This window comes from Macrosteles quadrilineatus, unplaced genomic scaffold (assembly GCF_028750875.1).
Source record: "Macrosteles quadrilineatus isolate MER2022 unplaced genomic scaffold, UCM_ALF_1.0 Scaffold_2__2_contigs__length_208266976, whole genome shotgun sequence".
Classification (NCBI taxonomy): Eukaryota; Metazoa; Arthropoda; class Insecta; order Hemiptera; family Cicadellidae; genus Macrosteles; species Macrosteles quadrilineatus.
Window position 1 is genome coordinate 58,804,487 of NW_026542595.1, and position 16,410 is coordinate 58,820,896.

The 16,410-nt window shown below is 36.1% G+C and overlaps 1 protein-coding gene across 3 annotated transcripts in view; it reads left to right on the forward strand.

The window, feature by feature from the left end:
- LOC128985777 (transmembrane protein 165) overlaps window positions 1-13,055 on the forward strand; it is a 56,312-nt gene extending 43,257 nt beyond the window's left edge. For all 3 annotated transcript variants that reach the window (XM_054405645.1, XM_054405646.1, XM_054405647.1), the window contains 3 exons: window positions 189-359; window positions 5,628-5,733; window positions 11,739-13,055. In XM_054405645.1, the coding sequence (XP_054261620.1) occupies window positions 189-359; window positions 5,628-5,733; window positions 11,739-11,827 (366 nt within the window). In that variant the 3' untranslated portion in view covers window positions 11,828-13,055. The remainder of the gene's footprint in view (window positions 1-188; window positions 360-5,627; window positions 5,734-11,738) is intronic.
- Window positions 13,056-16,410: the final 3,355 nt, after the last annotated feature.

Below are 16,410 nucleotides of genomic sequence, written 5' to 3' on the forward strand. Positions count from 1 at the left end.
TTTGTGGACCTCTTGAGCCAATACGGTACTCTACCCAATAATGAAAATGTGTTGAACTATTCAAACTGAATAATTTATTTTAATTTTGTAAGTTAAACTTTTCAAAACTAAATTTAACCAATCTTGCTTTACTGTATTTTATATTGTTTGGAGTGAGACAGATTTGTAACAGTTGTGTGGTGTTGTAGATAGAGAAGGAGGTTCATATGATGAACACAGACCCAGAGAGCGGTCGTAGGAGGAGACAGAATATTCTCAAGGTAGTGTCTCGTATTTTCCTTCAAGCCTTCACACTGACATTCCTCGCAGAGTGGGGCGACCGATCACAACTCACAACGATCGTCCTCGCAGCTCGAGAGGTACACTAACAATCTTAACAACTAATTTAATCAAAATACACAATGTAGGCCTACATAGGCTATATTTTACGTGGATTGGAGTCCATTGTTTGACAGTAATAATAATAAAGTCGATAAGTTGATGAATTAAAATTTTTTTTTCCTATTTGCACAATATCGCAAATTATTTATTTAATTAAAACATAAACATAACTGTTACCAATCCTACTTTAACAGTTTTCATTTTTTATCAAAGCTTTTTGTTGCGGCTTCAAATTAGCTGTTGTCTTAAATCCAAACAAAACAATTAATTGTGCTGCACCCTGTTGATAAACCTTGTAACTTTTTAATGCTATTAAAAATCATATAACCAACTTGTTTAGTTGATTTGATACAGCTGTCAAGATTATTTAATTCCTTTTAAATAAATGAATATAAATGAATACTCAATAGGTTAACATGGGAAACTCCAGAGCCACTGGGGTAAAGCCAGAAAGGAATTTTGAGATAAAAATAAGCCTATATTTTAATCGGTAATATGAGCAATCATCATGCCAAATTTCAGTCCAATCCAAACAGTAGTTGATTGAGCCCCGAACAAACTAATATACAAACACTTTCACTTTCATAATATTATATTATAGAAGAGTATCTGTCCTTCGTACGGGGCTAGCATATAAATTAGTTATTGCAGTTATACTCATGTAAATATAACAGGTATCGCTGAGAAAGAACCATCAGGATTTATGAAATAGGTAGTCTAAAAGTAAAGTATGATTACAAAATGATTGCAAAACAAAAAGTGTTAATATTATTACTATTAACCAGTGTTGGGGAAGCTACTTTTAAAATGTAGCTAGCTACAACTACTGCTACATTTCCAAAAATGTAGCTTAGCTACAGCTACAGCTACAGTTCCGAAAAATTAGCTAGCTACAACTACAGCTACAATGAAATGTATCTACAGCTACAATTTTAGCTACTTTCCCAAAGACGTTACTTTTTATTCCACGCACATTAGGTAAATGTAAAATTAATTGCAACAACATTTTTATTGAACAAACATTTAAACAAGAAATGTCAGTATTGTATCGAACATTACTGGGAAAACAAATTATTCCTAGATTGTATTTAATTTGTTGGCATGATAAACCTAACATTACAACAGCAGCATCAAATAGTTGGGTGTCCCATCATATTTAGTAGCCTACTTATTTTTTAATATTGCATTATTTTTAAGCATCTTATATGTAAATTTCATTAAGTTCAAAGGACATACAACCAAACTATATTTTAAAAGCTCATTTTATTTCTTTAATATAGATTCATTTATAGATGTCTTAATCAACAATTAAGACCACTAAAACTGTAAAACAATTATTTAAAAATACTTTTTTGTGTTACAGAGCCTAGCCTATTGAAATTTGAGTTTATTGCCTTTCTTTACTTTTAATGTTAAAAACGACATTGCTGTAACTTTTAACCATAGTGATAAGTTACTTGTTCTATGAATAACACTTTTCAATGTCAAGAAATCGTCCTTTATTGTCATCATGCATAGGTTTGTGCTTCATCCTAGTTGGTACAGAAAACAGTATTCAGCAACTTATCCTGAAATCGGCTTTTAATTTAAACATGTTGAAATTCGTAAAGTAAAAATAACATGTAGGCCTACTTGGCTATGTAACAAGTTGGCTATAGTAGCTTTGTTCTTGCAAGGACTAAACAGATATATTCCTAATAATTGAACTTGGTATTCGTCTTAAACCATAGCATAGCCTAGGAATAGTCCAATACAGCAGCTGTTAGCAGGAGCAAACTATGGTATTTTTTTAATGCAAGTTTCATGTTATATGGAGATTTTTTCGTTACAATTATCATGTAGTCTAGGCATATCTTAAATATCATCAGGTAATTTCCTCTTTGTTAATTTAGTAAACCTTGGAAAAATCTTTGTAATCTAACCAAGGAAGGGCTTGTGATGATTAACCACAATCAACAGCTGAAGCAAAGGTTGATAGACCAGCTTTCTCATTATTTTAAGGTTTAGTGTTGGTTTCCATTAAAACCCAAGTTAAAACACTATCGATATAACAAAGAAACTAAATTGATTACTAATTTCCCTGTCAATCACTTGCAAGCATTCAATAGCTTGTCTTGTCACCGGTACCGGTAACGTTTAAACGTCGTCTGCATCTAGCGATTTTATTTTATCTGACAGTAATCATAGAGTAGTAAATTAAGGAAATGAGAGCTAAAAATGTGGATAACACTCATTTAATGGCCTCCATGTCCACACAACGTTGTAATAGGGAATGAAAAACTGCAACCAGCTGTATGAAGCCAAGAAAGTAGGCCTAATTTTTTTGAAAATCTCAGTTTGAAAGATGTTGTTTCACGTAAGGTTGAGGTTATAGTAAAAATCACTATCTCAAACAATGTTAATGTAGCGAGAAAAGTAGCTAAAATTCCGCTACAACTACTTTAAAAATGTAGCTAGCTACAGCTAAAGCTACAAAATCTTAAAAGTAGCGACGCTACAGCTAACGCTACAAAAAAAGTAGCGCGCTACTGTAGCGTCGCTACTTGTAGCGCGCTACTTCCCAACACTGCTATTAACAATATTATTACTATTAACACGTTCGCTACCGCAATAGTACAAAATTTGTCATTCATATGGACCAGCGTCGCACATATGCCACGGCTGGTTTCTCTACCCATAGACTGCCGTCGTATATATGTGTCGGTGTTCTAATGTTACCAAAACGCTAATATCTTTGTAACGGTCTATTTAAAGGCACTGAATTCTCTGCAGTGGTCTACAGGGATGTCTGACACACAACTGTATCACTTGGTCTGTGGATATACTGATTGGTGACGTCATATGATAGTTGAAAAAAACTGTTCTTTACTTTGCTGCTTCACTGTATGTATGTACGCTGTATATAGCCTATGTTGCATTATCCCATAGCTTTTATATTTGTTCAGTTATAAACTGTTTTTGAAAAGTCTGCGTGTACTGTTAACCAAGTCACTGCCAGTCTATGTGTAAGATTAAATTGTATACCTCAGTCCATGGTAATGATCGTGGTGTCGCATATATACGACGCTCGGTAGGGAACGTGTTAATATGTAAAAATATGTGCATGATCTATATTTTATGGCCTCATCCAAACAAATATAATTAATTTAGGATTGTTAACAAAAAATATCAAAATTATTTAAATAATGTCATTTTTTAATAATTTTCCTACTGTTTTGTACAAATATCTATTGTTAATTTTGAAAACCTAGAAAGAAAGCTAGCTTCGACAGCAAATACAGACAATCAATGGCTATAGAGTCTAGCTTGTTTCCTTTATCAATGTCCTTAACTTAAATTAATAAACCTGCCACATGTTATTGCTGAATAATGTATTTTAGTTTCTCAAGCCAGCTGTGTGGTATTGCAAAATAAATTCAATTTAACTGTTCGGCTTCCGCAAACAACATTCCACCATTCAACAAACTCACCGATCAGTAGATATTATAAACAACGCATTTGAGAGAAAACAGTACTGTCCTGCTGCATTTTTGGATGTTCAACAGGCTTTTAACAAGGTGTGGCAAGTTGGACTTCTGTTTAAACTCAAAACGTCTCTCCCTCACTCTTTGTATAACCTTCTAAAATCATATCTGACCAATTGATCTTATCAAATAAAATTCAAAAATTTGTTATCTAGTCTGGAGTACCTCAGGGGAGTGTCCTTGGTCCCTTGCTATATTTGATACATACAGCAGACATCCCTATGGTCCCCAACGTCACAGTTGCTACATTTGCTGATGACACCGCAATTAAAAAAGTGGAGGATAAAAGTCAACAAACCAAGTCCAAACATATTGTTTTTACTCCGAGAACAGAGTACAATCCTCCAGTATCCATTAATAATGTAGCTTTAACGGAGGCAGACAGTGTAAAATATTTAGGCCTAACTCTTGACAAAAAATCAAATTGGAAATCTCATATCTGGTGCAAGAGACAGCAAATGGAATTAAAAATTCATAAGTTCAATTGGCTACTAGGTACGAATTCAAAATTATCATTGGCTAACAAAATTTTACTATATAAAGTTATGAGCAAACCAATTTGGACATACAGCATTCAACTTTGGGAGACCTCGAGCAAATCCAACATCGAAATTCTTGAACGATTTAAAGCTAAGACGCCGAGAAGAATTATAGGAGCACCATGGTTCGTATCTAACACTACAATTACGAATGACTTCAAAATTAAATCAGTGAAAGAAGAAATTACAGACCATAGCAAAAAGTACCAAGAAAAATTAGGATATCATCCAAACAGTCTTGCTGTTAATCTGCTGGACAATAGTCAGTGTATTACCAGAATAAAAAGTCTTGTTCATGTGTTGGACCTGAGCTACAGATTTCTTTAATTCTTTAAATGATTGATACAATTTTTGGCAAGACTTGTTGATGAACAGGTGCTTGCTCCCTGCCAATTTTTTGTGTTAAATGTTTTACTTATTGTTCTCATATTCATATGAACATATTGTAAAATAAATTCTGATTAAAAACAAATTTAACTGTTCTAATTGTTTAAATTTAGATGTCATAGAAATTGTTAAGGCAAAAACATTAGGCCCAATTTCACCAAATTCATGCCAACGATGGTTTAGTTATTCTTCGGTTAAAACTCACTGATGATTTAAACCACAGTTAAGGAATTCTGATTTCACTAACTAAAACATGTCAAAACTAACGCTGGTTTCTTAAACGAGACTTTAGAGCAAATCGAAATGACAGTAAACTGTCATGAGACTGGAACAAATAAACATAACCCAGAATATAAATCAGTGTTTATGAGGAAATAGGTAGAAGTGTTATTTCTGAATTGGAATATTTTGTAATTTTGTATAAAATATTGTAATAGTTAACAGTTTTTTATTTTATTTTAAAGAATCAAAGAATCTTGACAGCTGTTTCAACTAAACAAATAAGTTGGATTCCACGATAGTCAATAGAATAAAAAATTTTCAAGGTTAAACAACAGATTGCAGCCCTATTTTATTTTTATTTTTTATGATAGTTTTTTTGAACAGTAACAAAAATGCTGTAAATACACAAGTACAGGGGATATCTATAATATGATTGTTTGTTTTGTGACAGGACATTTATGAAGTGATGCTAGAAGGTGTAGTAGGTCACTCCCTGTGCAGGGGAATAGTAGTCGTTGGTGGCCGGCTTGTAGCTCAGAAGATATCTATAATATGATTGTTTGTTTTGTGACAGGACATCTATGGAGTGATGTTAGGAGGTGTAGTAGGTCACTCCCTGTGCACGGGAATAGCAGTCGTTGGTGGTCGATTTGTAGCTCAGAGGATATCTGTCAGAACTGGTAAGTCAACAAACTAACATCAATTCTATGATATTTTTATTATTTTTAGGTTAAACCGCTATCATTTTAACTCTTGAGGCCTATGTATTTTCCTTTCTTTTAAGTTTGTATTACGAGGTGTGGCTATAAAATTATGAGACTTGTTATACAAGAGACAAATGGTGTGAGCCCGTAGGCTAAATACTATATTGCTGAGTTGCTTGACATCCCCCCTCCATTTTCAAGCTCGTTCGATGACAATAGGATGCTCAGTTCTACCACAGCCTTTGCTTATATTGGATTAGAAATTTTCTTATCACAAAAATGGTTGGTTTTAACACAATAACACAATCAAGCAACATGTCAAAATGAAATCATTAAAAAGATTTGTAACAGAAATAAACTGCTGTTAAAAAATTACCTATTATAGTAAAAATTACCTAAATTATAGTAACGCCCATATCAGCCCTATTACCGGCCGGATAACCCCTTTGGGGAAGGGTCCACAAGGAGTCAGACAAAATTCTTAAATAGCAGGTCGAGTTTGGTATCAAATTAAAGATCTCCATTAGTAAAATACAATGCCACAAACCCAAACTCAAGCAGACAATACTGTCAAAAATTACAGCTGTTCAAATATTCCTTGAATTTGCAATGCTCATTATAGGCTACTGTGAGGCACCTTCTAGATGTCAGATGAAAATGTTAAACCTAAGCATACATAGGTTGATATGAACATCACATTAAAGGTCTTTTATTAGTATAATACAATGCCGCATATTTCAGCTCAAAATATCAGCTGGGTAAAAAATGGCAGCCGTTTCAAAGATTAAATGGCAGATTAAAGAAGTTCTGCATCTAGAGAAAGCTCAAAATGTAAAAAAAACTTATTTTAATATTCAAATATACTAAGATTCAAATGATTTATTTGTCAAGATGGACATGCCTGTACACCATATCTTCGGGGTGCACAGAAGGAGCCTCCCCGAAGATTGTGACCATTACACGCTATGAACAACATCACAATCGGGCGCACCTTGGGCAACGCTGACATGTCAGTGGCAAATCCTTCTACAACCGGACGACTTTGAAAAATGAATCTGCCTAAACGGTCTTTTTCAAGGCCATAATGATCTCAATTAATATCGAGGGAATATCGAGAGACAAAGAAGTATTACTGTCTGATATGTGCAAGACGTACGAATGCGACTTCCTCCTTGTGCAAGAAACACACCGGGGCATTTTAAAACCTAGACCCAACATAGAGGGAATGAGACTGGTTCTAGAGAGACCTCATGATCAATATGGTAGTACTGTTTTTGCCAGGCCATACATTGACATCACCTGAGCTTCGCTTACTGAGAGGAACAATACTGAGATACTAACGGTCAGGACACCACAGTACAGTGTCACCTCTTTGTATAAGCCTCCCGAATCTCAGTATGTATTTACAGAGCCCGATAATCTATGCTATGATGACATTAATTTCGTCATGGGGGATTTTAACTGTCAGAGCATTGCTTGGGGATACAAAGAGACAAGTGAAAATGGGACAAAACTTGAAACCTGGGCTGAGGCAAATGACCTGCAGCTCATACACGATCCTAAGCTCCCTTGCTCCTTTAACAGCGGTAGATGGAAGAGGGGTTATAACCCTGACAACATCTTTGTGAGCAGCAGGATTGCCTCCCAGTGTGAAAAGTCTGTAGGTGATCCGATTCCCCAAACTCAACACAGACCTATAGTATGCACCGTTAGTGCTTTTGTTAAACCTGAAGTTGTTCCTCTAAGGCGCAGGTTTAATTTCAAAAAGGTCAACTGGACGGGTTTTTGGGAGATAATTGACAGAGAAATCGCCAATATCCCCCCACAACCTGATATGTATGACTCCTTCGTTAAGCTTGTCCAGCAGGTCTCGAGAAAAATGATACCTAGAGGCTGTCGAACCCATTACATCGCAGGACTCTCTGAAGAGGCAAAGCCACTGCTAAAATGATACCAAGGTCTCTTTGACAATGATCCCTTTGCTGAGGACACACTTCTAGCAGGTGAAGAGCTTATGTCAGTCATTGCCGAAAATCGCAGAACTGAGTGGTGTGATCTTGTGGAGAGTTTAGATATGCAGGTGAACAGCAGACGGGCCTGGAAGTTCCTCAAGAACATAAATGGAGATGCGACAAAACCAAAAGGCAACTTTACAACAGTTACTGCCGATCAAGTCGCTATCAACCTTCTTTTAAATGGCAAAACCTATGGAAGGAAATACCGGGAGCCTGTTGTGCGTGATGAGGCAAGTGAGAATCACTTCCTGGAAGAACCATTCACCATGTCCGAGCTAACTGCAGTCATTACCAGCTTAAATACTAATAGAGCTCCAGGTATTGACGAGATTAGAGTCGAACAACTAAAGAACCTAGGTAAAAATGCCATGCAATGGTTGTTGAGCCTCATGAACATGTGCGTAAGCCAAATGCATATACCAAAGGCATGGAGGAAAGCTCGTGTAGCTGCACTGCTCAAACCTGGGAAAGATCCAAACAATCGGGTAGCAAGGTGGGAGGCCACGTTGACTAACCCTCCCATACCAGCGAGGGAGGAACTGGCTCCTGGTGGAGGCCTTCATTACACTGTGTAGAAGACCCTAAATTGAATTATTGTCGAGGTACTGTACCAAAATGCAAGACATACATGCAGAAATGGGGTCTCTTACCAGACGAAGAAAACATCTTATGCGCGTGTGGTGCTGTTCAGGATCCTGGCCATCTGCTGATCTGCCCACGCCTAGATCAGTCTTGCACATTAGATGATCTTTTACATGCGAATGACAAAGCCATAACGGTGGCTAATTTTTGGAAAAGCGAAATCTGATTTCCGGACACGGAAAGTAAGTACCATATCTTTGTCCAAAAAAAGATATGGTTTGCTTTGGTTGTTTTTATCTATGTATATGAAATCCAATGTTTGTCCTTTATGCGTTACTAAACGACCATCCAATCGTAATGAAACTTTAGGGAAGTAAATTAGTACTATAGAAAATGAACAGTTTTATTAGCCACATTGAGTAATATTTTATGGTTTTAGGGTTCAATTTCCCAGTTGTCATAGCAAATCACAAAATTCCTTTCCATCAGAATTGACAGTTGACACGAAAATTATTGGTTTTGTTTGTGGCTTTCAAAAAGTCTCAAATATAGATAACGTTATCCCTGGTTTTTAATACAGTATATTGCAGAATTCACTGGCTAAGAAGTAGACCAACTACGTGTGTTGAATACTGGCTTGGAGATATAGCACGATCACCTATATTTAAGTAAACAAAAATCAGCTGTGATGGGAAACATTTTACGTTATATCTAACTTTGTGTTAAAATTTTGGGAATTTCACTATTTTCCCGCCATCACGGGATCAAGACCTTTAATCTGGGGGGGTTATCTGTAGAATTTAAAAGAAGCTGGTGGTGAAAATGACAGGTACCTTTTAAGGTATAGACAGGCCAAGGCTTATTATAAGGGACAAATTGAGATGGCGAAGAGGAAGGCTACTGAGTCACAAATCGAACTCGTCCCAAATCGCTGTAAGGCTGCATGGGATGTCATCAACTCGCACAGGTCTTGCACTAGATGGCCTGTTGAATTTGCAAGCCCTGACACCTTCAACAGCTTTTTCATTGATTCTGTAAGAGCTATCACTGAAGCCTTACCTGATGTAGATGTGGACCCCATCCAGCTTCTGGAATCTAGAGTGAATCCTCCACCAGATACTCTAACAGTTTTCCAACCTACAACTCCTCACAACCTTAGAAAGCTGGTTCTGTCTTTCAAGCCATCAAGGAGCCCTGATGTGTTTGGTATGTCCACCTATATACTTCAAAAAACTATTGATGCCATCGCCATTCCACTTGCTGCTGCTGTCAACGACTGCCTTAGTTGTGGCGTCTTCCCGGACTTTCTGAAGACCTCGAAAACTGTCCCTATTTATAAGAAGGGTGACCACCAGAGGCTTAATAGCTATCGGCCCATCTCCATAACACCTGTCTTCGGAAAGGTGGTAGAAGCCACCATAAAACCCCAGCTTGAAGCATTTTTTGAGGGACTTGACCTCTTCTCGAATATGCAGTTTGGCTTCTGTAAGGGCAGGTCAACCGTTGATGCTGTTGCAAAAGTTGCTGCAAGCGTGGAAAATGCATTTGAAAACCACCAAGCTCTCTCTCTGACTCTCTGTGATATCAGTAGAGCATTTGATTGTGTCTCCCACTCCATCTTGAAAAGGAAACTCCACTTCTATGGGATCAGGGATGCCGCTCTTGCCATCCTGAGTACTTACCTCGAACGGCGCTCGCAGGTCGTTGTAGTTGGTGGAGCTGTCTCCGGCACTTTGCCGGTTGATTTTGGTGTTCCCCAGGGTTCAGTGCTTGGGCCTACCCTTTTTCTCATCATGATCAATGATCTCGACAACCTTGGCACTACCCTCATGTTTGCAGACGACACTTCTCTCCTGTCAGCTGGTACGAACATCGATCAATCTTTGGCCATCTCCAGACAGCGTTTTGATACAACTGCCTGGTTTCTGGCAAACCGCTTCCAACTGAACGAGGATAAGACGCAGCACATCATCTGCAGCCTCTCCAGAGATCAGCCTGGGGTTCAGGATCCAGTCAAATTACTTGGATTTGTTCTTGATGGGAAGTTCAGCTGGATACATCACATAGACCAGACCACCAACAGACTCTCACGGATCTGTTTCCTCCTCTTCAAGCTTAAATTTTGTGTAACGGAGGCATATTTGGTGATGGTGTACCATGCCCTCTTTCACTGCCATGTCAGCTATGGTCTTCTTCTCTGGGGACACTCGCCAAAGGTTGTTGAAGTGCTTAGGCTCCAGAAGCGTGCATTAAGGATTATTACTGGGAGTGAGTATCGTGCTCATTGCAAACCCCTCTTTGCACGACTTGGTGTGCTAATTGTAGTTGGCCACTACATACTTCTCTGTCTGGTGCACGTTAGGGCTAATATAACAACCTTCACCACTCGTGTTGACGTCCACCAGTATAACACCAGGCAGCGCCATCAGCTTGATGTACCCAGGGTGCGACTATCTAGGACCCAGGCTAGTTATAGTGTGTCAGCCATAAGTCTGTTTAATAATCTGCCACGACAGATCCAGTTGTTGGACTTGAGAACATTTGAGGCAGTGTTAACCACTTTCATCAAGAGCTGGGCCTATTACGATATTTCAGAGTATTTAGGGGATGATTTAAGAAGCCTGTAGCCTGCCGGAAGTATGTAAATAGTTGTAAATATTGTTTTTTTGTATTAGTAATCGTGTAAAGTGACACTGTCAATCCCACATTGTGGGTAAAAGACGAAAAAGGAGGTATTACGGTATTAACAATTAATGTAGTAGGCCTACATTGAACCTTTGTACATTGAAGCTTTGTACACTTAAATAGATGGGGAGGTATAAAAAAAGCTTTAGCCTAAAATGTATAATTCTTATTACATTCTAATGGAGATTAAGTCAACTGTTTGCTTCTTTGCTAGTTTGCTTGTTTGCTTGTTTATGGATACATTTTGATATTTTTTTTATTTACTTATTTTATATTAATCTTTAACATTTCACTAAAAACTTGTTTATTTCCTTCCTTATAGCGTCAAACCTAAGTAGGCCTATTCATAAAACAACTTGATTATTTTCAAAGGGAATAAATTTGATATTTTTTAAGAAATATTTGAGTAAAAATCCAACCAGGCAAACGGGAATTTGCTCATTTTTGCTGGTTTTCTGTGACGACGGTGTTTTAGTGATAATGCTGAGTGATATTGAGTTTGCCTTAAGTCGTAAGATTATGTAGACAAAAAGGATAAGCCTCAGAGCTCAGAGGCATCCCTGTCCAAAAAGTGGTTTTGTTGATGAGTATTATAGAAGAAAACTGACAAATTGGTTGCATGTTGATACGATTTTATGATATAATTTTTAAATTAATACAAAGAACATTTTTTTATAAAGTTGTTATTGTGTATTTCAGTGACAATAATCGGTGGTGTGGTGTTTCTCATCTTTGCCCTATCAGCTCTCATCTTCAACCCCCTCAGTGATGACAAGGTTTCGTCATAACACCCCTGTGTTGCCGCCAGTGGCAGTGGCAACAGCTCTCATTTTAACAAAAACTATTGTTAGGTCACCAGGGTTATTTCTTACACTCTACTAGGTTTGAGTCTTGAGGTTTGAGTTTTTACTGAGAAAATGATTATTTATTTGCATCACTAAAGTGAATCATCCAAAAAATTATAACCGTTTCACAATACAATTAATCATTTAGCACAATATATCTGATTTTTGAAATATTTGCTATAATTTTAGCAATTTTCATTTAAAATTCCATAGAACCCTCAGTAGTTAAATGATGGTCAACTCTTGCAACAATGCTATCATGCTTTTAGGATATGTTTTAAACAGTAACAAAATGTGTTTTCATTGTGTCTGCTCAGTCTATATGAGTTAGTTGATTTTAAAATTTTTCTAGTTTTCAACAATAGCTTTCTCCACTTAATAGCACATAATAAATGTTACTCTACGCTTATTTAGTTTTGTCTTAGTGAAATTTTATTACTACCTATTAATAAGTTACGTTTTTTAGTGAAATTTGCTTGAGTTTTTTATCTCAATTTTTTTAGATGCATGTACTAAAAATAGTATTATGTTGTCACGCAGTACAAATCAATCTAACTTTTCTGAGGTAATTATAATTTAAGATCCTAGTTGCAAATTGTTGTTGCAGGAATAACATTTAATGATAAATGTAATCTATCCTGCATAATGTTTTAGATACTGTAGGCCTATATTATTTACTATCCTTTGGAATATTGTCTTTGTATGCCAATTTATTTATGAGATTCAGAATAAATGACTAAACTGTATTCAGAAAACTTAATAGACGTTTATTGGTATTAGGTAATTTTTTTTAATTACTGGCATTGCATTTAATTTTTGTTGAAAAAGTTAAAAGATAAATAAAATGAAATTGTTACATTTTATATTTAAAATGTTACCTTATTTTTCTAACATGTACATAATAAAATATACTTAGTATGTGTAAATATTGTCAGCTAACATAAATACTTCATCTTCACACTAACTTATTTAATTTAGGAAGTGACTGTGATTGGTATTTTAGTTCTATGAACTTCAAAAGTAATCTGTAATCTTATGTGTAATATTGTATATATGATAAGCTAGTATCATTTTTCTTTGTTAATCAGTATTGTGTTATTTATTAATGATGTTTTGAGTTCTATTAAACAATAAACACCAGTTTAAATGGCAAATACATTTTTTGTATTTAGTTAGTTGTTCTTTTTCATTTTCCAACCTGTGACTAAACTTATTTGACAAAATGTGGGGCCAGTTCCAACACTGGTTGAAAATACAGTAGAGTCCCGCAAACTCGGCATTCGATAACCCGGCAGTCTGGATAACTCGGCCATCACCTGGCTCAGAAAATTAGTGATTTTTTGAGTCCTTGTTAAACACATCGATGTATAATAACTACTCTACTGGATAGTGCGCTGTGTGGTGCCAAATCGGTCCGTGCCCACCATTCGAATTGGCAGGATACCGGGTATGAACCTCTCTGTTTTACACAAACATACATTCACTCAACCTGCTCTGCTACACTTATTTGTAAATATAAAAATTTCAAATTGATATTTTATTTTTCTGGAAAACCAGTGCTTATACCACTGGAGAGAGCACTGGTGGAGTGCCAGTGCTTTTTTTTTTAGTTAGTTTTTTTCTTAACATATTTTTTATAATTTATTTATTCAAATTAAAACTGATTATTGTTTTTTAACACCATTAAAAACATGAAAAATGTAGTAAGCGAGGAACTTTTTTATTTTTTGGTCAGGAAAAAGATCCTGCAGCAAAGTTTTAGATCAAAGTATGAATTTTATTTTTTATTTGGAGCTTTTTTTATACGGAGTCTGCTTGTATAATTTTTAAGCGATTAAAAATAGGCATAAAATCGCTTTGTGCGGCATTGGCGCTAGGAGCTCGGCCGGCTCAGCATCAGTTTACGGGATATGGATACTGAGTTTCTAGCATTTAATTATCATTATATTACATCAAATATGGCATTACATTACGAAGAATGGTAACTAAATGTACAAGCCTATGTTTATGCATTTTAATGCTTACTGGTAGTCTATAGTTAATTTTAAATTTCTTTATTCATTGAGAAGTAGCCTATACATAATACAGCATTTTAATAGTGTCAAAGATTACAATCCTACTATGCTACTAATATTATAAATGAGAAAGTTTGGATGTATGTTTGTAACAAGTAAACGCGAAAAATACTGGTCGGATTGTGCTGAAATTTGGTATGATGATAGCTCACATTCCCGATTAACATATAGACGCATTCTTATCTCAAAAGTCCTTTCGGGCTCTGCCCCAGTGGCTCTGGAGTTTCCCATGTTAACCTTATGAGTAATCATATTTAAAAGGAATAAAATGATTTTGTCAGCTGTTTCAACTATCCAAGTTGGTTCTATGATATTGAATAGCATTAAAAAGTTACAAGGTTTACCAACAGGGTGCAGTACTATTATTTTTTTACATTTATGACAACATCTATTATATCCTATAAAGGCCATAAAGGTTAAATTTTGTTTTAAAAGGCTTATGTGTAACTATTTTATCAACAGATGTAAATTTTAAAATGTTTCTATTTCGTGTTCTCTTCCCGTTGCAAAGCACGGGTACAACAGCTAGTTTTCTATATGTATAAAATCCAATGTATGTATGTTTGTCCTTTGTGGACTCCGAAACCGCTCAGCAGATTGTAATGAAACTTTCAGGCATTATTCAAGTATGGTTTGAATAAAGTTTGGTGCAGATCCGTCAAAAGGGCTTCGCCCCAGTGGCTCTGGAGTTTCCCATGTTAACCTTATGAGTACTCAAATTTAAATGGAATTAAAGAATCTTAACAGCTGGAACAACTAAGCAATTTGATTCTGTGATGTTCAATAGCATTAAAAAGTTAATAAGTTTACCAACAGGGTGCCACACTATTATTTTTTTTAATTTATGACAACAGCTAATTTGCAACCAAAAGGGGAGTGAGCGTAGCGAACGAACTTCGACCTGGAGGTGAGTTAGCTTAGCGAACGAGCTAACCTGAAGGCGAGTGAGCTTAGCGAACGAGCTCCAACCTAAAGGTGAGTAAACGTAGCAAACGAACTTCAACCAGGACGTGATTGAGCCATGCGAACAAGCTCATCTTGAAAATGAACTAGCGTTGACATAAAACCACATTAGGACAGGACGACGTCTGTCGGGCCAGCTAGTTAAAATATAAAATACAGATTAAAAAATAAATTATAAATTAAAAAAAAACATCTCTCCTTACAGATGCCTTCTTAATATCTAGTATTCTTGAGTTAGGTGGAAAATTCTTCTTGAGAATAAATGGCCATGTTTATTAAGAATTTTTTTAGTTTTGCTTTAAACTTTTTTGGATTTTTTTCATTTCTATTTCCTTCAGGGATATGTTAAAAAAAAACTTTTACAAGCAAATGATGGCTTTTTTCATTAAACTTTAATCTGTGCCTATTTTGCAAAAACAGATTTTTTTTCCTCGTTTCATATTTGTAAGATTGGATACATCGAATGAGGTTTGATTTTTTAAAATTAAAATTGAATCAAAAATATATTGCCCATAAACAGTTAGTCGTGAGTTGTCAATGATGATGTCTCCATGATTGTGGTCCGCAGGAGATGTTCAAGATTTAGCCGTGGCCACGGGTGACGGTGATGTGTCCTCATGATCGAAGCCCGCGGGAGAGGTTTAAGAATTAGCCGCGGTCGCAAGTGTCGATGATGATGTCCCCGTGATTGAGGCCCGCGGCAGATGTTCATGATTTAGCCGTGGCCGCGACAATTACTTATTTTCAGCCTTTTAGGCTTATCTAACGGCGAATCACGTGATTTCAATGTAAGAACAAAGAGACGCGTTAAAGTTACTATGATCCCGTATTGGAATAGGGGAGTGGGCACACGGGCATTGTCATCTAGGTATCAATCGCGCTTCACCCATCGTACTGTCTACATCATTGCTCTTGCTCATAATTAATATATACTCACACATTTGCAATTTTGCATCTAATAGTTCAAATAAACCTTTGGTATTCAGCGTCAAAATTATTATTATTACTGTGTGCATACCTTTAATTTTAGACCTCAATCATGAAAGTCGGTCGGGTAGAAGACCCAAATGAACTCGGAAAAGAAATACCAAATTTAACTTCCATAAGAAATACATGGGGAGCTAATTTCGTTTATGTATAAGCCAAGTGGGATTACACATAAATATATGCCGATGCTTGGTGGTAAATCTGTGCATGCATACCTTCAATTTGAGACCTCGATCATGAAAATCGATCGCTTAGCAGAGCCTAACGAACTCCAGTTAAATTAGTTAAACTCCAGTCGGAAAAGAAAAACCAAATTTTTTTAATATTTAAGATTTTTCATGTTAATAAATTATGCTTCATAATTTATTATCGTTTAGTTTACATGATTTTATTGTTAGGTTCTCATTGTTTGTATCTCACTGTTTGGTTATTAGCTTTTAGCGAATTTCCATTTAGGGAATAAAGCTATTACCGTAGTACTCATGGTAAGACCTGGACCCG